The 27,508-nt window shown below is 39.2% G+C and overlaps 1 protein-coding gene across 1 annotated transcript in view; it reads left to right on the top strand.

Moving 5' to 3' along the window:
* Nucleotides 1–10,108, top strand: part of LOC108772746 (polycomb group protein Psc) — a 13,938-nt gene extending 3,830 nt beyond the window's left edge. Inside the window, exons 2-5 of the mRNA XM_018538350.1 lie at nt 4,311–4,451; nt 4,870–5,456; nt 7,051–8,515; nt 8,606–10,108. Coding sequence (XP_018393852.1) covers nt 4,334–4,451; nt 4,870–5,456; nt 7,051–8,515; nt 8,606–9,018 — 2,583 coding nt within the window. The 5' untranslated portion in view covers nt 4,311–4,333 and the 3' untranslated portion in view covers nt 9,019–10,108. The remainder of the gene's footprint in view (nt 1–4,310; nt 4,452–4,869; nt 5,457–7,050; nt 8,516–8,605) is intronic.
* Nucleotides 10,109–27,508: the final 17,400 nt, after the last annotated feature.

Here is a 27,508-nt window from a genome sequence, read left to right as displayed (position 1 = left end):
CTCTCTCTCTCTCTCTCTCTCTCTCTCTCTTTCTCTCTACAGAGCGATGCTCGAAGAGACGTATGCATGAATCGGAGTGACACGCCGCGCGCGGTTCCAATTCGGTATGAGCGATGTGCGGTTCTATGGTGTGTGTTTGTATACTTGGTGCTGTAATATGCGCTACTCCGGAATGGTAGTAGGGGAGCCATGGATATGTCCCACCTGACGAAAGACACACTCGCGACCTCAAACCTCAAACGTCACACTTTTGGATCTTAACGAGTGATAATAAAGACGCTTCCATCTATACTATAGTATATGTATCCACGTGACTATGTATGCGTTAGTCGATCGGAGCTCTGCGATATCTCTCTGTATTAAGAGAATAGTATGAAAAATAATCTATAGGCAACGTGCAGGATGTATTATATTTCCCATGTTTATTGCGTTAATTTTCCTATCACGTTGCGAGGATGTGACGCAGTAAAACGTTGGAGATGAAAAAGATTCATTACGTGCTTACACCCTGGACATATTATTTTTCATTTATCATATTTGTTATATTAACATTGAAAGACACAAATCGCCAGTGCGGATGTAAGCAATTTATTTTATTTGATGAAATTTCACGTGAAAATGAAATTAACGTTAGGCGAATTCAATATCTGTGATTTATCGCTTACATTTTTGTCCAATATTCGCGTTTGAAGTGGCGAGCTGGTTTTACAGAATATCCAATTTTATTTTTTTTACTCGCTACGTCGTTTCCCTTTTGTAGTAGCTAAATGTAAATACATACCATATATCACGATGTTGAAATGTAATCGTAATAGCGCACAAAATTAAATCCATTCTATTTCAATTTCAAGTTAATTTTATTTTAGAAAAATAAACTTTTGGCACATTAACGTTGCAATTTGACAAAGCTGGAAATATATTATATCTTATAGAAAGTATATTAATTAACCGATAATCCACTTCATTACAGTGCATTTAGTCACGATTTATCGGCATATCTGGCAAATCTATTTTATCAAACGTGAAATGCGAACAATTTATTCGATATTGCAAGAAAGATTATTCATTTCCTCGTACGTTCTCGTTGATGTTACCTACACGTATATCGAGAAACAAACATTTTAAATATATTTCGATCACCTTTATGTCGTTTAATCTCTTGTTTTTCTCTTTTCGTGTACGTGAATAAATATTTGATACCATTATACACAAAACGGATACGACGCATTTTTGCATATCAACCGAGAGTTTTTCATATCGATCGCCACTCTGTCTCTAAAAACATTTTAGTTCTCGTTTCAAAATCTCGACCCGACTGAGAATTTTGTTCACAATATAAAAATGTCCCTTCGCATCGTGATTTTGAATGCAATCAGATGTTTACGATTTCTTTCCAAATACAGACGTTTTTAGTAATCTGGAATACGGATCGTTTTTATGCCTAAACATAAAAAAAAAATGCAAAAATATCTAAATGTAAAATATTATTGGAATAAATATCGATTTTATACATATATGTATGTGTATGTATACATACATCGTATTGTAAAATATCATCTCTTCTATAATAAAAGCAGCTAACACAAATATAAATAATTTACTAAAGAATATATTTTTTTGTTACATACAAAAATTTATCGAAATATTTCAAAATTCATCGAAATATTCAGCGAAATATTTAGTATTTGTTTTTTTTTTACATATGTCGCTTAATTTTCAAACATTGTCGGATGCCCAATTCAATCGGAGCTAATAAATACAAAAAAAATAGTTTTACAAAAAAGAGAGAGATGAGAACGATATAATCTACATTAATTATAAAATTTTGTGTATTATGTAATTGATTTACCTATCCATCTACTGTTTTGAAACTTGTAATACTATATAATATGTATTGCACACCGATCACAAAACTGCAGGTAGAAAATGATTTCGATTCGGCTTTTGGCATCTTCAGCTTGGATACATTAAACGTGGAGCCAGAATTTCTCGACCGGACATCCTTCCTCGCTTCTTCGATCGGTCGAAAAATAGAATGCGAGCGGATCGTTTCTTTCGCGATAGGTAACACCGAAGTCTCGAGGATCGATCCGAATTCGTCTGACCTCGCAAGTTTGTTTATCCAGCGCGAGCGATGACACGTGACTCGATTTCTGACGAGTCACGGCATGTGAGGAACGTTTTCCGGGGCTTGGTACCCGTATCCTCTCTCTCTCTCTCCCTCTCTCTCGCTCATGAGCGAAGGAGAGAGAGAGATGTTCATCCCTCCTCTTGCGTGTCCAACCTTAGCGGATCATTCACAGACCGGAATCTCTTTCGCACAGATTCGTATACGCCTGACGTGCTAACGTTATACCAACAGGGCACAAATAATATGGTGGTGGTCGACTTTCGTTTTCAAAAGTTCATTAACCCACCGCAACATCGTTATGCCATCGCACGGTATAGCCAGTCGGCTTAGCGTGTTATACTATTTCACCGAAACTATTTTTCAGAACTGCGCATCGCGACCTTGCGCAACGGGAATAATTGTTACACTTAGCGACGTTGGAGTAAACAAAGTGGTTAGAACCTCGTGAGTGAACTATGTAAGAAATAAAAAAATGAGTCGGGAAACGATGGAAATGAATTTTTCCTATACTCTTTTTAAATAACTGTTGCCGATATGGAGATAACTATGTACATTTTATTACGATGACTATACTATAGTTGCGCTTTTCGAGAAAGTCACATTATGCCACTTTTATTTGCTTACAATTATCATTACCATTATTGTTTTGTGATCTAATGTAATATTCATGATAACTGTACATAATTACAAATAATATTAATTTAATGATAATGTATGATTGTGTTAATTAATTAGTAATGACCGTTAATTAATATTTACATTTAGAATACTGTTTTTCGTTCGCGGGTCTTCGTTACTGTTCGTCGCTTTTGCTCTCGTTCGGTTCCAGCAACGCGTTACGAAAACCGGGAGTCTCACTTTGGCAGGTAAAAGAAAAAGAAGAAAGGCAGTTGGCAACAATCGCAATTGTTAACAAGCGTGTGGTATTCTTGAAAATGATAGGTTACCTCGAGGAGAATACTCGATTGCGATTATCGTGTTGCATTTCTTTTATACGCTACGGAGCCTTTAGCTATATTCTCGTCACTGATGTGACACGAGCATCATATAAAACCGCACAAACCGCGCGGTCGCACGGACGAAACTCGTACACAGCGACACGCACTTACACACCTGTACGCCGCGCCGAGCTCGTTGAGCTCCGGCGTGTTTACCGGCTCGAAAGTATCACACTGGTTCTTGGATGGGCGACGGACGAGGAGGGAGGGAGAGGAAGGAGAGAAAAAGGGAGCCGCGCCGGAGTAGAGAAAGCATCCCCTTTAAGAGATAGACCTTAAAGTCCTCTCGTCGGCACGCTTCCCCCGGCTTCCCCCGACGTGTGGGTTCCCCCTCGCAAGGGGCATTTGTCCACGCACGTCTCGCCCAGCACGCACGTCGGCGTGGTGCGCCGATGCGCATGGAAATCGCGTGCCGCGTTCATCGCATGCGGGCGTCGCGCCGCGCCACGGCCACGCCGCGTCAGCGTCTCGCGTGGCGCTGCAACGGGAATGCACCGCGAGCACGCGTTGCTAGGTAGTGTCGTTGCGTGTTTCCACGGATGCATCGCCAGCGGCTCGCGCTACTGATTTATATACTTATTTTACGCATCTTGTCGCCGTGACGTGCACCGCGATAACGTCGTGGTGATTCTTAAGCTGTCGCGTAGACTGCACTAGCTCGTTCTGGAAAATAAAAAGATCCTGTTTCTATAAGTCTATACCTTTCTCACACTTTGTTCCAGAGAATCTAATTTATGTACATTTCACTTTCGTTCTATTTCGTTGAAAAACCATACCTTCGTCAAATATTTATATGAACGTATTATAAAGCTATATTAAAAATTTAGAACGTTAAACGAATGTAAGAGGTACAGTCTCGTGTATTAGTTCGAGTTATTTGTCGTATTTTTTGTAAAATATTTTTGTAATTATATTATGTATTTTATATATAAAAAATATTTTGTAATTATTGTAAAATAATTGTCTTGTTTACAAAAAAATTGTTTGAAAATAATTTCCATTGCGATATGGAATAATAAGATTGAGAAAAGACCCATGATGGTTTTTTCTACAACACACGGAATTAAAGATTAAAATGTAATTATCGAACGTGTGTGTGTATATGTGTGTCAATATAATAACTCGTAACTGTATCGGCAGCTGTATTGTTCACTATATAGATTAACAATCGATTGGCACAGCTGTTTCAGCACAGGTTAACAACATGGAGGCAAAGGAGAGGAAAAAGCCGTTGGTCAAAGATTTGAACGAACATATCGTGTGCCCCCTATGCAGAGGATACCTCATAGACGCTACGACTCTTGTGGAATGTCTGCACTCCTGTTAGTATTTCGCTCAGCACGATCGTTTGTTATTAATTATCAAGCGGTCAAGTTGTAAAAAATAAGAAACAAATATAATGTTGAATTTGTCTTCGGAATTATTATTTTGGCAATTTTCTTAGTCTCTTTCTCAAGATATACTTTTCTTAAACGCAGCAGGTGATATTTTTTTGTAACTTACAACCGATACAATAATGATAAAATTATTTTGTGTATTCATCTCTGTCTCTGCACTCATATACATGAATCATATGATATTCTTGACAACACTTTTTTCAAATCTAGAAAAGTTAGCACGTTATTCTTTTTCAATCATTATCACTTTATCGGTTATTAAAATGTTAAATGTCTCGATTTAATTCGATCTGTTAAATCGGTTCGAGTGGTCATCCTCTTCGTGAACGCGAATCGTCATCAGTTTGCAGAGGTTGCATCGTTCGACGTCTGAGTAGTGGCGCCCGTGCGTGTCCTGTGTGTAACGTCGCGACGTCGCCACCCCTCTTGCCGGATGCGCGGCTCCAACGGCTGGTGTACCTTGCGGTGCCCGGGCTCTTCCGGTCGGAGCTCGAACGTAGATGCCATTTCCGTCTGGTGAATCCGCAATGTCCGCCGTTGACACCGCCCGTGGGTGCTCTCGATCTCACCCTGGAGGACCTCGTCAGTTTGAGCTTGCAAGAGTTAGGTGATGACGCGGAAGACGAGACGCCGAAGGAGGAAGAAGAAGACGGCGTCTCGTCGAGGAAGGATGAAGAAGGTGCGAGAAGCGGTAGCACGAGGTATCTCAAGTGCCCGGCCGCTGTGACAGTGCGTCATCTGGTGAGGCTGCTGATGCTGAAAAGAGGCTGGGAAGAGGCTAACGCGACCGTCAACGGTGTCGTTAATAGGATAAAAATTTTATACCAAAAACACGAAGAAACGCAGCAGCACCCCGACCAGTTAAACATGTATTCGCTGGATCCCTCTTGGACACTTTTAGATCTCGCTTGCATATTTCGATGGAAGAAGGTGAGTTTACATATTTCTGTATATATCGACTTCGTTATCATAGATATATCACAACGATATCGAGTATAATGATTTAACATTACAAATCGAATCTGCATTAATAACTTTTCAGTACTCGAGTTGATTTGGCCTAAATGTTGCTTTTCCTCCTGTTTCTCTATATTTTTCTATATTACACAAAAGAGATAAAAGAGTGTCACACACATATATATACAGGGAGGGGCATTTAAAACAGGTCACCTGAATAACTCGCTTGTTTTTGACAATAGAAGAAAAAGTGTCAAACAAAAGTTGCTTGGTTTCGAGGGGCACATAATGTGATGTCAATAATTGTTTTTTTGGTGGAGGCGCTAAAAAGATATGAAGGTCACCTCCACTTTTTTAAATGGAATTATGTATTTTTTTTTTAGATAACGTGATTCCTCTAATTATTTTGCATATAAAAGTATTAAGGTAGAAATACCAAAAAACCAATAGTTTTCGAGATATTTTACACTTTATTTTGATACATATTGACACAAAATGTTAAATAACTCGTAAACTGTTGACTTTTTGATTATCGTACCTTAATACTTTTGTGAACAGAATAATGAGATAAATCAAATGGTGTAAAGAAAACACATAGTTGCTTTAAAAAAAATATGTATACAAAATGGATAATTTTTTAAATACGCAACTATGTGTTTTCTTTACACCATTTGATTTATCTCATTATTCTGTTCACAAAAGTATTAAGGTACGATAATCAAAAAGTCAACAGTTTACGAGTTATTTAACATTTTGTGTCAATATGTATCAAAATAAAGTGTAAAATATCTCGAAAACTATTGGTTTTTTGGTATCTCTACCTTGATACTTTTATATGCAAAATAATTAGAGAAATCACGTTATTTAAAAAAAAATACATAATTCCATTTAAAAAAGTGGAGGTGACCTTCATATCTTATTAGCGCCTCCATCAAAAAAACAATTATTGACATCACATTACGTGCCCCTCGAAACCAAGCAACTTTTGTTTGACACTTTTTCTTCTATTGTCAAAAACAAGCGAGTTATTCAGGTGACCTGTTTTAAATGCCCCTCCCTGTATATATGTATATATATATATATATATATTATTTCGTATTATTTATAATAATATTTTTTAAATTTAAAATCTATCCAAAAAAAACAAACGTATTTGTTAACACATACCTGCGTAATTTTCCACTTAAGGATTAAGGATATTTATTCGTTGCATTTTAATTAGTCGTAACATTTCATTTACTAAAGAGCTATTGCGCAAAAAACACTGTACCATTGCCATCGGTATCGCAATTCCGTGCCATCTTATATGTATATATAGCGGCAACATTTCGATACTTAATCGCACGATCGTTAAATCGTCGCTTTATGTTCAAAAAGAAGTATTGTCTACTTGGAGAGAAAAGTACTCTGGAGAAATTCCTTGGTAATAAAATAAATAAACTTGCCAAGTAGCAAGAGCTATAAATTTTCATTTGTTATAACCGAACCTATAAGCCTACGTTATACGGCTATTCGGTGTGCGATGTGCACGTTATGAAAGGCGGCGCGATGACTCTGTCTGTTGCAGGAGGCGCCAATGAAGCTGTTCTACCGGGTGTTGCGAAAGGAAGAGGTGATTTCGATCTTGAAAGTTTCCGCATACAAGAACAACGAGACCAAGGATGTTCCACCGGTGATAGAGAATATACAGCGACCACCGACCCCACCACCCAGTCCCAAACCGAATCGCGTGCACGAAGCGGAAACTCGTAACACGAAGCCACCTCGTGCTCTCGAAACGAACGTCAGTGTTCGCGACAAAGAGATAAAAACGAAAAAACCACGCTGCGAGGTGACACCCGTTATGCGTACCCTGGACCCTCCGTCGGCTATCGAACTGTCGACGAGCAATCGTCATCGGTCGCCAGAGAAAATGAGGAGCAAGGACAGAAGCATGCCAAGATTGGAACATCGGAAGCGACGTAAACGGCGCAAACGGGTGATCGCGGAGATCACCACAGTGCCGCGCGAGGATCTCCTGAAGCTGAAGGTCCGTCTGACGCCGTGTCCACCGCGAATCACTTCCGGGGCGACAGGCAGTGGGAGCGGAAACAGTCAAACGAAGGAGAAGCTGTTACAGATGCGAGCAGTTAGACGCGACAAGCTGAAATCGATTGCATTGCGGCAGCGATCGCCGACGATTCCACTGGTTCGCGTGGACACCAAGCCCTTCAGACAGTACGTCCCAGAGCCGGAAGAAACGATCGAGGATATCATCGACAGCATACCCGACGAGGTCGTGCATATCGCGCAGAACATAAACAATCAAAACGAAGAAGGCAAGCTCACCAAGGAGAGCACCACGGTGAAAAAGAGTACCAAGGAGATGGTGGAACGTACGAAAACACCGGAGAGCAGCGACGAGGGGGAGACACCGAAGAAAGACGAGGAGATTCTGCGCCGACTGGGCCTGGTAGCCGTCAACGAGGCCAGCGGTGACAGAACGGCACAGAAGCAACGAGCGCAGTCGAGTGCGGGCAACGCCGACAAGGCGGGCAACCTGAATCACGACAAGCTGGAGAAACAGCTGCGCGAAAACAAGGCGAATCGCGTGCGAAGCTTGCTGGCGGAGAAGAAGATGCGCGACGCCCTCAAAACCATTATCTCCAAGAAGGAGGAATTATCGCCGTCCGTCATAAAGACGCCAGCGTCCGCTCTTACTTCCACTGCCGCAGCCGCAGCCGCCACCGCCACCGCCACCGCCACCGCTGCTGTGACCGTCGCCACTCCCGCGTCTACCGCGCCGCCCGTGGCTGTGCCCGTCATGCCGAAGCTGAAGGAACCACCGCCGTTGACGCCTATACACATCGCGAAATCTTCCGGCTTTGCCGCGACCAGCGTGATAGTGTCGAATGTCGTTTCGAAGTATGAAACGCCGTTAGACCTCAGTAGTGGCGGCGGTGGTACCACCGTTGACGACAACGTCCTCGATCTCTCAGCCACGTTACCCAGCGGCAACCATCTTCCACCTTTCTCGTCGTCGTCGTCTTCGTCCTCCTCCTCCTCCTCCTCCTCTTCCTCCTCCTCCTCTTCCTCCTCCTCGTCCTCCTCATCATCCTCCTCCTCAACATCATTATCTTCTCCTATCTCTTCCTCGTCTTCGTCCTTATCGCCGTTATCGAAGACGTCAACGCGACCCACTACCGCGAGCACCGTCCTCGGCAACGTCGTCCGCAAATCCAAGGAGGCGGAACAGCAACGCGGTAAAGGACAACAAGAATCGAATTTGAAGACTCTCTCGGATGTCGCGGTGTCACGCATGGGTAGCACGGAAACCAAATCGACGACGGTAGACTCTATAGCCTCCACCAACGTCGCCTCCAATAAGGTCGCTTTACGTATCCCACAGCCGCATCATCGTATCTCCGGTTTCGGCATGAAAAGCAAGCCCAATCTCGGTGTCCGCCACATCCCGAATCCTCAAGTCGTGGTCTCCCAATATCGTAATCAAAAGTTGTTTCATCGCAATTACTTCAATATCGCGCAGAAGCCATAGAGACCAAGTATCTTTTATCGCTGATACAACCTTACTCCCTGCTTTTTCTATTCATTCCTTCCTTATCCTTGTAATATAAAAATCACGATCGTCAATTCTCCATCGGCATCTTGGATTTTAAAGGTACAGTTGATTGTGTGTTTGATTGTGAATTCTGATAGATCGATTGAAATCTGTGAAAAATAAGTAAAAGACATTCCAACTTCTACGGGGGTATATCGATTGCACACGAGATCAATTGCGCGCAGACCAATTACAACAACAAGAACAAAAAAGAAAATAAAAAGAATCCCCTACGAAGTCGCTGTTATTGGCAGTGGGTAATTGTAACAAGTGTGCAAGTGAACTACTCTCACTTCTAAGATAGTAAAAACTGCTTGCTGAAGCTTTCACGAGTATGTAAAAAATTTTTTCAGATTTTTATAAAGTCCAGAACAGTATAAAAATCTACGGTAAAATTTGAAGGACCTATAGATTGTAAACAGAGGGTGAAAATTTCATCACATTGTTGACAGTAGAGAGTTAAATTTCGACATTGAGTGGCAGCGTCGCGAGAGACGAAATTTCCATGTAACTGAATTATATTACTTGTAGCAAGTATTTGTCGCGAAATTTATCATTTGAATCCATTGAAACTTTTCTGATACGCGACGAAAGACTTCACTGCTCTACCACGACAAAATCAAATATAGTATTCGGTTATCTTACTCGAATTATAAAGAGCTCTGATTTTATTTTTACTACGTAAAAGCGCACAAATTACGTACTACGTTCGATCTAATTACTGCCGTCGCGGCACGTCTTATTTTTCTGCACGGGAGGGAAAGGTAAGGGAAACCACACTCGTCGGCCACTCGTCGAATTGTTGTTACTTGGAGATATCAAAACTATACGTACGACTGCAGTAATACTATACACCTGACCTGTGTCACGATCTACATATAAACTCTATGGTTACCAACGGATCGATTTGACAAATGGACTCTGTAGTGTGGAAATCTATGACGTCTGATAAAGGGCTCCTACAGACGAACGACTTTGCAGCGCCACAATTGAAAGCGTCGACCCATACGGAGCTGTGTTTTGGCGCTACGGGAAAGTTTCGCGAATATGTTAATAGCTTTCCGTATGAACAGGTCGGCGCTTTCAATCGTGGTGCTACCCAAAGTCGTATCCTAATATTTAATCCAGATATAATTAGAGTGTTTGTGTGTGTGTTTGATGTATAAGTCGAGATGTGGTGAATGATAATAGCAAAACGAGTGATAATAGACACAGTCGCCCGTTGTTCCTTCTTTAAAACTGCAACTTTCGATTTGCAGAAAGTTAACTACGGGTTCGAGCACTCAAAGATTTCTCTAGTGAGTTTAATATTTATTATGACCGAGTAGATCTCTCGTCAAGTCGTCAATAATAAGCTGAGCGTATCTATAGTTTTGAATTTTTGTTACGTATTGTTTTATTTAAAGTCTTATATTTATCAAATATCTTTATTATAAAGGAAAAATGCATTTTAGTTCAGAAAAGTTCCTTGTGGTATTAGTGGTATTTTACTTTATAGTGTATATTATTATGTTTATCACTGTTACATTAGATTTAGTTGTTTAATTGTTGATTTAATTGTGTGTATGTGTACATGTGTGTGCGTGCGCATGTTTGGAATTTTTTTGAAACGTTCGTTCGTCGGAAAATATTGGAAATATTTGGAAAATGTATATATATAATTTATTTATATATATATATATATAATTTATTTTAATGTTTTCCAAGACATAAATAATATAAACGTTACCCTGCGATTAAAAAATTGCATGGATGGAATCTGATTATGTTCGTCTGTGTCACACCAGATGTTACTCTCTGTGTCACGAACGTCATTCTCAGGAAATCTACCCGAGACTCGAACTCGTACAAGTAATTTTTTTTTTTAATATAATTATACGTACGGGCCTGCCGTGTCGAATACAAATTTTCCTTTTCTCTCAGAACTTGTGATTAGCGAAATATATCTATATATGTAATAATTTGTAGAGATGCCAAAGAACACTCGAGAACGCGTGCAATGTATTAGTGCAATTTAGTTTAACGTAAACGTATAATCGATTTATCGCTCGGCGAATTAGCAGTGTCGAGATATAAAAGGTAGGTAAGTAGATAGTATTCATACGTACTCATACGAGTCGCATACGCGTGATTTGTGATTCCCTGAAGCGGGACTCTGTAACATATATAGATGTCAGAGAGACGAGATGTTTTTATAACAGCACATTTTTGTGAAATTTATAAAAAAAAAAATATTTGTTGCAAAATCAGATTGTAGAAGTATCGTTATGAATTGTGACCGCGCACTCCAATTAATGCGCGACGACGACCAAAAAAGTAGTGCGTTCTTTGACTGACAAGCGCATAAGCCTTAAACTGGCGGAATAAGTGGCGGACAAATTGCAAATTCACGCCATTTGGAATAATAAGGATGTTTTTAGCGAGTTTTATTTAATTCTTAACCGAATTCGAGCTAGAGGCACGTTTTGTAATTCCTGCGTATTAAGATAATTCGTAGCGTAATACGTTTACATTCGACGTATAGAAGCAAAGTTGGTATTCTCAGGTTTTCCTTCGCTGTTGAATTAGAAGTAATATAAGCGTTCAGCCTTTCTAATTCAATAATAAAGATGAAACGTTTGTGTTATAGTGATCCAAATCTCTATATTTACAATGCTTTTTCAATTTTATAAAGAATCTTGGGGAAATATTGAAAATATGAGTTCTGCTTCTATACTCTTGCTATATACATATATAGTATACATATACTAATATATGTATATATATATACACAACAGAATACGGGATATTGTAACAAAGAATAGATGCCAGTATCTCTCTCTTAAGTAGATGGTTATACATATATTGTAGAAGAAAATAACTGGCCATCAATCAGAATAATCTCGACTAAAGTTCAGTAATTTGAGGGTAAGATGACCAATCGCAAACTATAACATCAGCTAGCATAAACTTTTCAAGTGTAATCTATGCCAAAATTAAAGTTTATTAATCTTGACACTGAGAGATTGTTTATAACCATCAAAAATATTCTGTACGCATAACAGCTGTATTCCAAAGTGCGAGCTGCGGCGAACGATAAAATGCAGGGAGCATTCGTAAAAGCCGGTTTTACTTCCACATGCGTTTACGATATAAGATATAGTCGATGTATAATCCCTCTGACATAACACATACATTGAAAAATATATAGCAAGTTCATACACGCGAAACGAACTATATATAATTGCGATTTGAAAAATAAAAATGCGTATTCGATAAGAAATTATTTCAAGTGGTCTTAAATTTCCTTGAACGGTTGCTCTTCCTTGTCGTTTAAATCGTAATTTTTAAGGCTCTTCTATGCAAAGTTAACACTTGAAAGATGATTTTGGACAGTTGTAATAACAAATGTTGATATACTTTAAAAAGTCGATCGAGATAAAAAATCTTTTATTTATCACAAAAAATTTTGTAACTACTAGATTTTATCAATTTCACATTATTATCAAATGTTTCAATAACAATTGAATACACCGTGTAGATGGATATATATATTATATATTATTACGATCACTTGCAGGAAACCTCATCCAATATTGCAATATCCTTCATATTTGTATTATTGTCAATGTGCCAAAACATGAAGAAGAGTTTGACATTTTTTACCAACATGTATACTGTTGCGTTTACTGTCCAATCATAATTAAATTTGGTTACTATGAGGTTTTAAATAAATAGCTTAAAAAATATTTTTTACGATAAAAAAACAATGTATGTACAAGCCATGAATTTTATTGCTGCAAACATTTCAGTACTCGTAAAACTGCAAGATATTGCATATTCTTGGTTTTGATGTAATTTATCGCGAAGTGTCAATTAATAACGGGTACCAATAGTAAACGAATAACTTACACATATAATTTTCATTTAAAAAAACAACCAGATGTATAGTTCGCATGTGCGTGGATCCAGTGAAATCGTAACGGTTTACTTTGTGGCATTTGTGAAGGAGACTCGAGACATTTATAGAAAACCAGCTCCTGTACTCGAATGAAAGCAATACATGAAGCGGCTTTCGATTGACAGTGTATAGTTTCATAATAATGTAATTTCTAAAACAGAGGCACGTATCATGGAACAAATTCCGAATAAATTCCGATCGGAATTCATTCCGACTTTGTTTCATGATAGGAATTACCCAGAATCGTGTTAAAATATGAGTGTGACCAAATAATATATTCAAAAGTCGGCATTAAAATGGGAATTAATGAATATTAATATAATTACAGCGGAAGATAATAAGCAACGGATTTAATGCCAAATAACATAAAGTTGAATAATTATTTATTCATATAAATTTTAATCCTGCTGGTCTGCTCAAATGTATTATACAATCATATACCATTTAAGTCAATATAATTAAAAAGTTCTAAAAAACTAAAGTAAATTTTCACAGAAAAAAACCTTACATTATGAAAAACATAACATTTTGGATCAAATAGATTCAAGCTGATTAACAGGATTAAAATAAAAGTGTAACTATAATATTTCCCCTATTTTTCTCAAACTTTTTATTATTATAAATTCGTAATGGTTTTACATTTCTTATTCTCATCACATTAGTGATAATAACGATAAGATATCAATAATGCAAACAAAATTTATTCGTGGAAGAGAAATTATTCGCTATAGAAAATTAAATGATTGTGTAAATGATGAATACATGCGACATTAATGTTAAATAAGTTTATCGTAATAACAACGTTACGAAATAGAAATAAATATTTCCGCTTCCGACGTGAGAAATATTAACGAATAAATATTGATAGTGAGAAAATAAAGCCGCAAACATCGTCACAAAAAGTTAGATTGTGAAAAAAAGAAGTAGAATCGACTAAAAATTAATAGAACAATTCAGAAAGAAATACTAATAGATAAACCAAAATATGTGATAAGAATACGTAAGACAAGAGAAACGGGCAGAGAGTAATTAAAAACGCAAAAGAAGTCAAAAGGAAGTCAAGGCTATCGTTATACTTGGTGTTAGATTAGGCTTTGATTCCTTGTAATAAAATTACGTGAATTGGCCACTGCGTACGTTTGTCGATACAACAAAGCGCTTTCGATAACGTAAAAATGAAGAAAGAATTAAATCAAAACTGCCATGTTTGCGAACTGGAGAAAATGATTAGGTATCACTTTCGCATATACATTTACACACACACACACACTCACTCACTCACATTCAAAAGAGGAACCTATAACTCCTCAAAACTATTTTTCTATCGCGTTTTGTGACAGAACGTACGTTTATTACATCATATGAGATTGTATATGTTATGCCGTAACGAATCTCAAAACGACATCAAATGCTACTGAAAGAAAAATACGATATCTGCATCGAAATTACGTCACTAATCACGTCAATATAAGTCTGATAAGAATTGGTGTACAATTCGCATTTCTTCAAAAGACAAAGAAACGTATAATTCTTATTATTATACGACTTTTTATCAAAAAAACAACTATAGGGCAGTTTTTTACGTACCTTTACAAATACCATAAGAATTGGTACATTCATCTTTTTAACTAAAAGTTTTGTATCGTTTATCTTCCTCTTTTTTTCTCTAACAATAGAGAGAAGAAGAAGACAGATGAAAATAGTGCAAAAGGTTCTACCAAAGAGAATAGACCTAATACATACAATAGATATTATAAAACTTCAATTACGCAAGAAATTAGTGCGTAATTTCCTCATTTTCGAGGTTACGATTCAACATGGCTTATTCAATGATTATCACGATAACTGATATAGGTATAAAGACAAATAAAATAATATATATATAATAACGCCGATATTTTAAGATTTATATATCTTTTCGAGATCTGGATATAAATCTGCAGGATAAGAAAGAGATAAGAATTCGAGAATCGTTATGATTCATCATTAATCGATATACAGTTACTTCCTATCTTCTTTTTACATTATAAGTACTTAAAAAAAAAAAAAAAAACAATTCGGCAAGTCTTATCGAGGGCAAAAATCTTCGTCATTTTACATTATAATGACGATTTTGGATGATGTGTGCGAAAACGCACGATAACGAAAGCGTTGGCTCGAAAAATGGCTTCGTTTGCGAGAACCAAAAACCTCAGAGACACCTTCACGATTGTAACTCCTTCTTATCATTACCAATCATATTATCGCAAGTGTGTCATATTATACAGTATTCTATAATTCAAACGGATTCGTCCGCTCGAATTGCTTATAGTATTAACTATAATGTAATCAACGGTAAAATAATTACTTATTCTATGCCAAACTGTAGTGAGAAATAATGCGCATATATTTATTTACGTTTGCCGAAGTTTGTAGAAAAATTCTTTCATTGTCTTTAGACGGTATAGTTTCACCGTACGTTAAAAAATATTACACACTTATATCATTATTACATTGCAAATATCATGGATCTATAATTAGATATTACAATTGTTCATTTTGTAAATGTTCATTTTTTTGAACATTTATGTTACGTTCCGATTTTGACACGTTATTGTTATTTGATATTATTTTATTTAATAAATTTAATATTTATTTAAATAAAGTAAATTGTTTCGTTAACAGAGTCTATACCTATGTTAATTTTAAATATAACGTTAATAAATTATTGCAACAAAATTTTATTACAATTATAATTAGATATTAGGTTAGATTTCATTAATATTGAAATAGCTGTTAAAAATTGATGTTTATATTAATTCGATATTCATAAACCGATATTCATCATCGTTTAATAAACCAATGTCGCTATTCTTCCTTATACCTACGCATAAGTACATACATAATATGTAGCTCATACAAATAAGTAATACGATAGTGAAACATATTCATGGACATATTAAATCGGGTTTCTCACTATTAATGTGCGCAACATATATATTTGTATGTATGTTCACACTATATAATAGCGTATTGTGCTACGCAAGTCGAATTGTTATATCCATGTACTTGAAATGGCCAAACATTTCCAAAAAGAAAAACGATCGAAGAACGGCATGAAGCTCTTAAAATCAAAATTAGTGACAAAAGTAATCGACGCACAAAAGTCGGTTTTTACGATGTGCGAGCGCGTGTCTATGTACAGTATTGTTCTTAATATCGTTTCGAATGTTTTAATTAATAACGAAACGAACAGACGCGATGCGATTTTCGATGTTAATGAGAGAGAAATTGTCGAGAAATTAAACGAAAGCGAAAAATTAGATGCCGAATGGACGAAATGCAGTAATTGTTGCGCGTATTTATTAGTCGCCTCATCCCATTATTCGTCTGTTTCGATAAAACTGTTCGGAAGTCATATCGTATTGTACGTTGTAGGACTTGCTCGTAAACGAAATATAAAGTGTATAATATCTTGCACATGTGATTTACATCAATTTACTCATCCTTGCCTTATATACCGTGACACACGATACATATTTTTTCAGCAGATTTCGTTATAACGAATATGTGTGATTTATTGGCATCTAAAAGGACTATTATGATATCGTTATAACTCAATTCTTGTATATCAAATCCAATAATGAATTTCCGTACATTTTCGTGTAATATATTTTCGACATATTCGTTATGTAAAACGCGGAAAATTTTTATCAAGGCAAGACACTGAATATGACGGATCGGATATCGTAAGTATAATATGAAACAAAATTTGTCATATCGTTGAAAATCTCAGTTTTATTATTTTTTCGACACAAAACAATAAGACAGAAATTATGGGATATAATCCAGCTTGCTCGCCTTCGCGTTTTTAACGGTCCTGTCGATTCGTATAAACAGTCGAATCCGCGTATCGAACACTGCAGAAAATTAAACAATCTCTCCTGGCTTTAACCAATTTTCCTCTAAATCTTTAACAGTAAGACTCATATAGAGTCGCGAGAATAGAAATTCGCTTCGTAAAAGCTTGATATATGTCTGCATGTGGGACCGAGCGTGAAAATGGCGAGTCAAGCTTAGAATGCGAAGTTGTAACACCATATCATGCTTAAAATGCTGAAAGCATCGCTTATTATCATTCATTAGCAAATACAATAATATTCATATCGTTGAGTAATTAAAATATTATATAGATTTTTGTTATCTTTGACGCTTTTCTCGATAAGAATACGCGAATTTAGGCACTCATTTAACTCAATTTACCTTTCTTTTCAAACTTTCTCTTTACATAAAAGTGGTAATGATCTATTTACAATAATTTTTGTTATTAACAAGAAATGTCTTTATCAAATCAATTACGAATGTTTTATGTTTCTCAATAAACTGTCATCCTTATTTATAACAAATATGATAAAATAATTGCTTGCAGTGATATTATTCATAATCTTTTGACTGATTAATGTATCGTGAATAGTGCGACTGTAAAACTGTTATCATGGACATTTTATGATTCTCTGGGAACGCTATAACGGATCCATTCCTAATTTATATGACAAACAGTTTTCTCATTAAGTTGAGACGACTAAATAAATTTACATCATTATCATCAGTAACAAATAATCGCCAACATTTCAAAATTCTATAAAAAGTCATATAGAGTTTGTTGCAGGACCGAGATCATCTAATGCCTGTTTCCATCAATAAAGATTAACTTGAATCTCGGTTTAAACTTACTGTTCATCTCTTTCTGATTTTTAGAACTAGAAAAATACAAAGAGCAAATTGAACCGGAGCTTAAAGTTAATCTACATTGGTGGAAATGGGCATAAATAATCCTACACCTTTATATATCCTCTTCCCCTTCTGTTTCTTCGTCTGCGGATTATCGATAGTTAGCTATAAGAGGATGATTTCAATTATACGCTTTAAGGCGGAAAGTCTATGCGGTTTAAGGAGGAAGGTACATCGATGCTTACCTTCGACAACCTACATTAGACGCGAGAGTCAGCCTGCAGCCACAAACCTCGGCCGCTGATTGGCTGTGGCCTCCCCGGGGAAGTGCGTCGGAAGTGAAGAGGGCTGAGCACGCTTGGGGCGCGAACGAGGCGCGGTTACACAACGCGACAAAATACGATCCCTACACCCTCGACTCTGCGATAAAACGAGTACGCGCGGCCGCCACCGCAATCGGAACAGCGGCTGACGTCAGTGACGTCTAGACTCAAACGCCTGACATAATTGATGATAAAGCCAATAATGAGATTAACGCGTGAAACTTTTCTCAGTATTGTGACACTCAAATGCTCGATGTTTATTGATTAGAGGGATCTTTTTATCGCGTTAATATAAATAATTCAGCCTCATCAAATGTCGTTTACATGACACTTTTCAATTCTTATTAAAGCAGTTATATCTTAAACATTTGACGATTAATAGACCTCTCTACGATGATACGAAAATTAAAATCTACGTAATCAAATTGAATAAGCTTTTAATCTCGAGAGGCGAAAAATCCAAGTAAAATCTTTCTATAGAGATATTCGTACTACTTTTCTCGTGAAAAATACGTAAGATTTTTACTTTGAAGAAGTCGCGGAACGAAGGGATTCTTAACATAACTTTGTGACTCCTTGTGTCTTCTATTTTGAAGAAGATAAGTATAGTAAAACCCTTTATATTCTGGAACTATATACAACGAATTTGTAGCTATGAGGAGTTCTCTTGTACATACACCTTGATTCCAAGTTCTCCGACAAACAGAATCTGTGAAGAGAGAGAGAGAGAGAGATTAGAACGGCCAGAACGATCCTCATCGTGTGTAAGGGACATTCGTGCTTAAATTATCCCTCTTTCTCGTTCGCCCGCGCTCCGTCTCGTTTCCCCCTATTGGCGGGCAATCCTCGGGATTTCGTTTTTTTCCGTCTCTCCCCCGCCACGCAGGACGAACGGCAGAGCCGTAATGCCGCCACCACCCTTTTCGCCACCACTCTCCACAATGTGGAGGTCTTCTTCCATCTCGAGGCTTCGCCCTCCCCCCTATCCCGTTCACGCCGCTGGATCGCACGCACGCACACGCATACACGCACGCACGCACGCACGCACACGGCGCGCACCCTTCGCACTGCCTACGGATGTAGTGGAGAATGAATAATGTACTCTCGCATCAGGAGGGGCCCCGGGGAATGCGAGAGCCTCGTTCGCTTTCCCTTTCTCTCTCTCTCTCTCTCTCTCTCTCTCTTGGAAGACGCACAGGCCACTGCCACGTTCTTATCGAAGCGGCAGGCGACTGCGAAGGCTTTATGCGTAGGCGAACTGGGCTTTTGATACGACCGACGAAACGATCCCGATATATTTCGATCTCGTTCTTCCATGCGTTTCTTAATTCTTTAACGGTCCTCTGACGATTAATTCGACCAATCCTGTTTGTTATGTCTTTTATATAATACTGTGTATTATGCGGAAAACGAAAGAGGAGTTGATGAAAGAAATTAAATGACGAAATCGATAAATCGATGGCATTTATTTGCGGTGCAGAACAACATTTTCGTTTTATGATAATTCTTGCTCGTAGCCGCACGAAAATGATTATTGATCCGTTCTTGTCGGGCCAATTGAACAATCGCGTTATATGTTTTAGATAAATGAAGATGGATATTATATAAAAATGAAGAATTAATGGGACTCTCTCTCTTATCGATCTCCGATGATATCAAATATACCTACGAAAAAATAACAAATTACGCTAAAAGTTATCTTAACAAGCTTTATTTAAATCTCGTAAAAACTATTGCACAATTGCGTAATTATACATATTTTTCTACAATTTCATGTACGTTCGTTTTTAAATCCATCAATAACATCACCTCTGACAACAAACGAATATTGATGGAAAGGGATCGATAAAATAAAAAGCGTTATATTTTTTCTCTAAAGTTCAAACGTAACGTGCGTATATATACACACACACACACATACGGCACACATTCTCGTCTCGCGTCATTCGGAACAACACGCCAAAGAATAAACGGTTCTCGCACAGCGAGGGTATCTTCCCTCCACCACTCGCTCTAGAAATTGTCTCCTTGGCCGAGGGATAGGAGAGTCGAGTGAGGCGGAGTCGCAGCGCGACTGTCCTAAAATCGGTGGCAGGACGATGAATCGATACGCTCTCGCGTCCTTGCTACCGCCCTCGGGCACAGGATCGCTCGACCGTAACGGCGCCGTTAATTATTCTGACGAATCGATGACGGCTCGTCGATCCGAAATACACGGGGGCATCCATATTCGTCCGACCGCGGATATGTACCTGCCCTTTCCTATATATAGATAGACCTCGCAAAGATCCTCGTACTGACGGAAAAGTGGGATTATATTCGAGTTACTCGTACGAGCGCAAGTCGACTCCCCCGCTTTCTTGTTCACACGTGGAACACGTGGAGCGTTTCCCAAAAGCAAGTTTCTATCGACCGATATCGCGCGGCGCAGGCTCACTGCGAATGCCGGCGTGCGCGCACGCATACACTCGCACACGGTGCACGTATACGTGCCCATGTGCGCGCGGGCACGCACGCACACGCGCGCATGGAGGCACGGATGGAGCCGCCCACGCATCATCACCTATACAGATTACGCACGCCGATAAAGGGGACGATGATTCGCGGAACGGGCCGTGCTTAGAGAAAGGGCCACAAGACGAGGAGAGATTGCGTGTGCCCCCATCTAGGTAGCGTCTCATTCGCTGCGTCGTTTCTCGCTCCTCGGCGACCACCGACCATCCCATGTAGACTCTTCTTATTCGTGGTAGGGAGATGGAGCAAGGGCAACATCCCAAGCTCTCCGAAAGCTCTTCGGAAACGATTAGCCCCAGGGGACGACAAAAACGAGACAGAGAGAGAGAGAGAGAGAGAGAGGCAAAGTGAGAACCAGACAAGGAAAGGCACACACCAAGCCACGAATATTTTCGTCCACCTTACCTCTTCTGCGAACCTAAAGGAATGGGGCAGAGAGGAAGAGAGAAAGATTAGGGTCTGGAAATACCGATCGAGGATGATTCGGGATTGGAAAGTCATACGCTGTGTATGTGTGTGTGTGTATGTGTATGTAGTGGGGCAGAGGCTTTGGCGATCATATTTCCCTCTCGGGTATACAACGACTGCTGTAATTAAAAACTAACGAAAACCGCCCGTATACCGAATATATTTCAACCGTGGTCGTAAACCAATAAAACCTACGTCCCCCGCCGCCCCTCCCCCTACGGATTTTTCTACACTTCTCTCTGTACATTTACACAGTGAAATAATCTGGAAAATTTCAACAACTCTCTACGTATTGTGAAAGCGAATCAATCGATTTATGATTTATCGTTGAATATATAAGATTATTTACCTATATTGTATAGTTGGAGTTTTAGAATCAAATTTTAAATAAAGAGCATGATTTTTAATTAAATAAAAAATACTTTCAAAATTCTTAGGAGAAATATTTGTGTGTAATGTAAACTATACTTACGTGTGTTTTAGAAGAATTTAAAAAATATAGATATTTTATAATATAATGGAAAAATTCTTCGGCTGTATACAAGAAATAAGGAATATAACAAAGAAAGTGTTTTTCTTTTCTAAGAATAAGGAACAGACATTCAAGCTGACAATAGTATTTCTTCTCTTATACAGATACACATAAATCATGATGTTTTAAAGGAAGCAAAAATCTATAGAATTAACTAAAAATTTGTCCTTCATGTTACTACAGCATTCTAAAAAAAAACATTAAGGATTAGTGTCGAAACAGTAGGTTTAAAATGACTGAAAATGTAACAAAACCTAAACAAGTGAACACTTTGTCAGATAATTTAAAAAAAAAAAGAGATTGATATAAAAATGTAAATACAAAATCATTAATTGTAAGAAAGTTTTCGTAATGTTTGTATTTATCCAAGTATCTTGTAAAAAATCGATTCTCCGCAAGCCACAGCGCGATGAGAAACAATATTAAGCACTGAGATAACTATTTCATTTAATTGTTTCATGAGTTTGCTTACGCATTCTGCTCATGTTCGGTATCTCCATTACACGTCGGTCATAACTGTTTCTTGCCTCGCCATATTCCGTTTAAATCTCTACTATATATAATTGTTCATTTGATAGACGAACAGAAATCGACGCGAGTCTCTCATATCTGTTTTTCATTTAGAACAAATGTTCTCTGATTATACTATTATATATTACATTTTCTTTCCATCGTTTATTTTGTTTCTATTTTCTCAGATTTTCAATAATATTAAGTCGTGTCTTAAAGTTCGAGACTCAAAGAGTTGGGAAAAAATAAATAAATAAGCACGACCAAAAAGTTATCAAGATATTTGATAAAGTCGTAACATGATGTTGCGTCGATGCGAATTTCGATGGATCGAACGATTTCGGAATAGATTTTTCAGAATTAAGCTGGAGTAGAGCAAATTTGAGAATAGAGTGGTCAATTAACGACATAAAATAATATTTAAGAAATGATATATGCTTTTTACTTCCCCATTTCTCTTTCTATGTCTTTACATGTTAATAATCAATACGACTCTTGGTTTTAACGAAAGAGTTGGAAGCAAACAAGGCGACGTATTATGGCAATAAGGAATTAAATTGGCGCACATGTGAGTACGTGCTTCATTCGATTGCCCTTAAAATGGCTGTGCCAGCTTCATAAATACGTTATTCTTCCCCATTTACATCCGTGATGCAAGCAGGATTATTCCGAGGGGGTAACCATTGCACTTTTCCACCAATGCAGATTTTAACTCTAATCTCGGTTCAACTTGCTCTTTGTCTCTTTCTAGTTCCATAAATTAGAAAAAGATTAACAATAAATTAAACTGAGAGATTCAAGTTAATCTACATTGATGGAAATGGGCAAAAGTGCAATGGTTACCCCCTCGGAATAATCCTGCTTGCATCACGGATGTAAATGGGGAAGAATGACGTATTTATGAAGCTGGCACAGCCATTTTAAGGGCAATCGAATGAAGCACATACTCATATGTGCGATAGAGTTCCTGAAATCATTCTAAGATTCATATAAGGTCTCTATAGCTGGTATTCATAGGCAGTTCTTATATTCAAGACCGTCTTAAGTTCAGTCTTGAAGAGTTACGAACCAATCAGAGGGCCGCTTTAGCATCTTAAGACATTACTTAAGGCAGTCTTGAAATAAGAATCGACTATGAATACCAGCCTACGTATAATCCGATAATTACGTATGCAACTACAAGGAATAATTGTATAATATCAGATGCAATCGTTTATTTTACTAAATAACTTCATATAGTGAAGAAAATTATTTTTCATATCAGATGAAATCGTATAAAATCAAATATAAAATCATGTAATCTGGGGGACAATATTTCAGCTAGTGATTACCCTCTCAGGTTATTCGGTTATTTATTTGTTGAAAGAGCGTAATGAACCGCGATCATGGTCGTATTGATCATCGATGCAATCGACCTTGATCGTGATACACCTGCCTGTGCCGCGCGAGCCACGGGAGTCTCAAGATTCACCAGATTCTCCTCGAGAGGAGAAACAGAGGACACCGCGTTTTAGCGAAATATACGCGAGGGCTTCCTCGGACGGCGCAGGCGTGGCTTACGCGCAAATAGCGACGGCGGCTTCACGTGCACGGAGATCTCTATACCGTTTACTTGCACACGAAGACTCGCGTTGAGGATCTTAAATGTCGGAACGCATTTCCTCCACAAATGTAGACATACGCGTTTATTGCGCGCATTCGTGTCCTCGTGCTTTCTTTACTTCGATTATTATCCGGAAATATTGGCACGTGTCTGTACATTTTCAAACTTACATTTGGCTGCGGGTTGGACTACTTTCTAATGCACAATAATATACGCTGAAACAATAGTATAACAATGGCTGCGTTCAGCAGAAAAAGAAGCTTTGCGACTATTGTAAAATTCTTGAGTATCATTGGTTTATACACGTTTAGGTCCAGTGAAGAACTGAGGGTGCGAGGAATCATCGAAGAATTTTACAGCAGTTGCAAACATGGACATAGAATATATAGGGACAGGGCATAAAGATGCAGGGGGAGTCCCACTGCGGGACGTTGCGACGAGGTAAAGTGTGCCTAAATCTGATTGGCCGTTATTGTACGTGTGGGCAAGTTGTATTTGGTTGTGTTGTGTGTATGTGTTGTTTAGGCATAGTCGCCCCCCCGCATTTCGGGTCCACTCCCCTCGCCTATCTTATACTCGGTCCCTATATATTCCTATGTCCATGGTTGCAAAGCTGATTTTTCAGTTGAAAAGACACGAGCCATTTTGTCATCGGCTGTTAAATTAGCGCAGCTAAATTAATCATTGAATCGAGTTTTACTTTCTAACTTTTTATATATTAATTTGAATAACTATTATTAATTTTCTGAAGCGTACATTTTTATTTTTACATTTGCATCACTTGTATATACTCGCGTCATCACATATTGATCGTTCATGCGACGTTATATTTATATGACAGCGTTGAATGCAATTATTTAAAAATATCCAAATAAAGCAAAAGTCGAGGTTTTTCTATCTATTTATATTTACATTTTGAGAAGCGAAATTTACGTAGAAATAAATGTACCGATTTCAGTGTTACGTCACTTTTCAACCATCGGCGTATCTCCATTAAAACTGCCGCCATCTTTCTTAATTCGGCCTCTACTTGCGGCGGAAAGAATGGGCCAGTGGTTCTCATTTACTAACATTACTTTTAAACGTTTGAGAAATGCGACTGATATATTATATGTACATATTATGCACGTTTTTAAACAAATATATCAAAACATGTAAAACAGCAGAAAATAGAGGATGCCGTGGAAATTTAACATTTAAATATAATTCACAATGTTAATTCTATAGGATATAGTTCGTGTATTTTTTGTATCTTACAATTTTCTTACTGCATATGTATATATTTTAATTTTCAGCTTTATAATCCTGGGACAGATATATACTTTTTGTTCGAATCTAACTTATTTATCTACATAATAAATACAAGATCTATTATAATTCCAATTCCGTACCATTCAAGACATATCTTACGTTATACATACAAGAGGTAAATAATTCTTCCTTTTCTGGAATGAGAATGTTGATTCATCTAGAATCGCTAGCGTCGTATTCAAACACACGATAAATTTTCCTATTTTGACTCAACGTCAAGTGGACAGGTGAAGATTACAGAAAACGATGATTCAGTTAATGGCCAATATCTTTTATTTCCCATAAATTGCGGATTACTTTATCCAGGAGATATCTCCATGGTATTCTAGGAGATATCTCCTATATAAAAGTTATCTAGTGGTGAAGAAATTGGGCATAAGAGAAAGAAAAGAGGGACTGATAAAAAGAAGAGGACGGACGAGATTATAGGAAGAAGAATAAAAGAAAGAAGAAAACGAGAGAAGAAAATGCGACTGCGGAGTAAGGAATGAGCAGGAAAAGAGACAAAAGAGGAAAAGTTGAGAGTGGGGAAATCTTTTTTCGGGGGGACAAATAGCGGAACGAACGGAAAACGCATGAAAAGAAAGAAGAGTAGTGAAGAAGGGAGAGAGAGAGAGAGAGAGAGAGAGAGAGAGAGAGAGAGAGAGAGAGAGAGAGAGAGAAACGCGCAAGGGCGTCCGACGTAAAGGGAAGAACAAAATGGGGAAAGAAATAGGGAGCAAGGTAGCTAGAGTCGCGAGATAAAGAATGATCGAGAGAGAGAGAGAAAGAGAGAGATCAGGGAGAGGTCGAGAGAAGCTTCTACAAAGAGAAAAAGGTAGAGAAACGCTGTGTATGGGGGAGAAAGGGAAAGCGAATGTAAAAAGAATAAAGGGAAAATAACAAGGGCTCCGGGGAAGAAGGAAAGAGAGCCGGTAAAACCGAGAGGGGGGGCTGCATGACAGAGGGATGAGGTGCACGGAAACAAGAGAGCGAAGGGGGAGCTGGTAGTCGTGTAATGTAACCCCAGCTGGTAACGACCAACGTAGGAAGGAGACCGGTGCCGCCGCGCCGTGAGAAGGGCGATTCTACATCACTGTGTGTGAGTGCGAGGGCATACTACCTCTATCATCCGGTCAGAAGAACGAGCGAGAGAGAGAGAGAGAGAGATAGAGAGAGTGTGAGTAGAGCGGGGCGGAGTGGGAAGGGAGGCTGAAGCGAGGAGGTACAGCTGGCAGAGTGGTGGGAGAAAAATGAAGGGGAAACGAGAGTGAGTAGCATGCACACGACGCGACGCGACGCAACGGAACGAGGAGAGACCGAGCTAAACGAACGAAGCGGCAGAGGTGGTAGAGCCTGGTCGCGAACAGTCGCGAAGGACAGGCAATAAAGAGAGACGGGGACGGCGATGGAGGGAGCCGCAGCGAGAGCGCGAGCGGAAAAGTAGGGGGAGAGCGGATCAGAAGGGTCGAAAAGGACGGGAGGGGAGAGAGAGAGAGAGAGAGAGCGTCCGAGGGGGGGAGAGGAAAGGGCATCTCCCGCTCTCTACTCTCCTATTCAGTTCGGGATGAGACGCCGTCGGTGGAACGTACTTTCGCGCGCTCCCTCTTCGCTCGTACGGTCCTCGTTGTCGTCGTCCCGCTTCTCGAGAGCCGTGCTCGCAGCAATCGTTAGTACGCGAACGCGCCGCGCGGCGCTGTTCATCGGCACCCGTAATTTTGTGAATCGCTCCGCCGCTCTCTCCGCAAATTTCCTCTTTGCCGTTATTTCGGAGGCACTGCGTTCCGCACGGCCAGCGTCGGTCTTTCCGCCCAATTCCCCGAGAGACGGTCGCCTCGTGGACGAGGCGCCGCGAGTCGCGAGCATGAGATATCGCGGGGAACGCGGTTGATCGGTTCGGCGATGACGCGCACGACGAATGGCGAGATTGCGCCGTGCCACCACGCGACATCATAGGCTAGCCACCCTGCACAAAGAGAGGCCGGGAGGTCCGGGAGCAGGGGAGGGGGCGAGAAAAAGAGAGGCCGGAGAAACGGTCGTTTCTTCGACCACCGTCGACGGCGGTGTCTCGGATTGTTGAGCGTCGCCAGCGTTCCGTTAACGTCGTGCCGCGGTGTTTGTCTCTCGACATCTCGTGCCTGGTGTTGCGAGAAACGCGCGTTGTCGTTGACCTGCGCGCAGGGTGCGTGGGGATTCACTCGCGCGCTCCCGAATCACGCGTTTAGAAGCCAACCTTAGTCGAGAGCCGCGTTCTTTCTCGCCTCCTTGCCTCCGCTCCGAGAATTATAAGGCTCGCATGCTCGCAGGTACGTATATCGGTGACACATACACACCACTCGCACACATGCACGCCACGCCGGTTGACGATGCATACAGACAATTTGCGTTTGTTTTGTGTACATACCGGGAGATGGAGCGACGGGACGGGACGAACGGCTGGAATCGGACGGACGGACGGACGATGTTCTCTTCGACTCTGTTTTCTGTTGTATCCCACATATTCTCCTTTCCCCCCTGTATCTCTTTTTCCTCTCTCT

The sequence above is a fragment of the Cyphomyrmex costatus genome, unplaced genomic scaffold (genome assembly GCF_001594065.2).
Source record: "Cyphomyrmex costatus isolate MS0001 unplaced genomic scaffold, Ccosl1.0 scaffold193, whole genome shotgun sequence".
NCBI lineage: Eukaryota > Metazoa > Arthropoda > Insecta > Hymenoptera > Formicidae > Cyphomyrmex > Cyphomyrmex costatus.
Note: the sequence above shows the minus strand (reverse complement) of the source record. Positions and strands in the feature narration are given on the sequence as shown.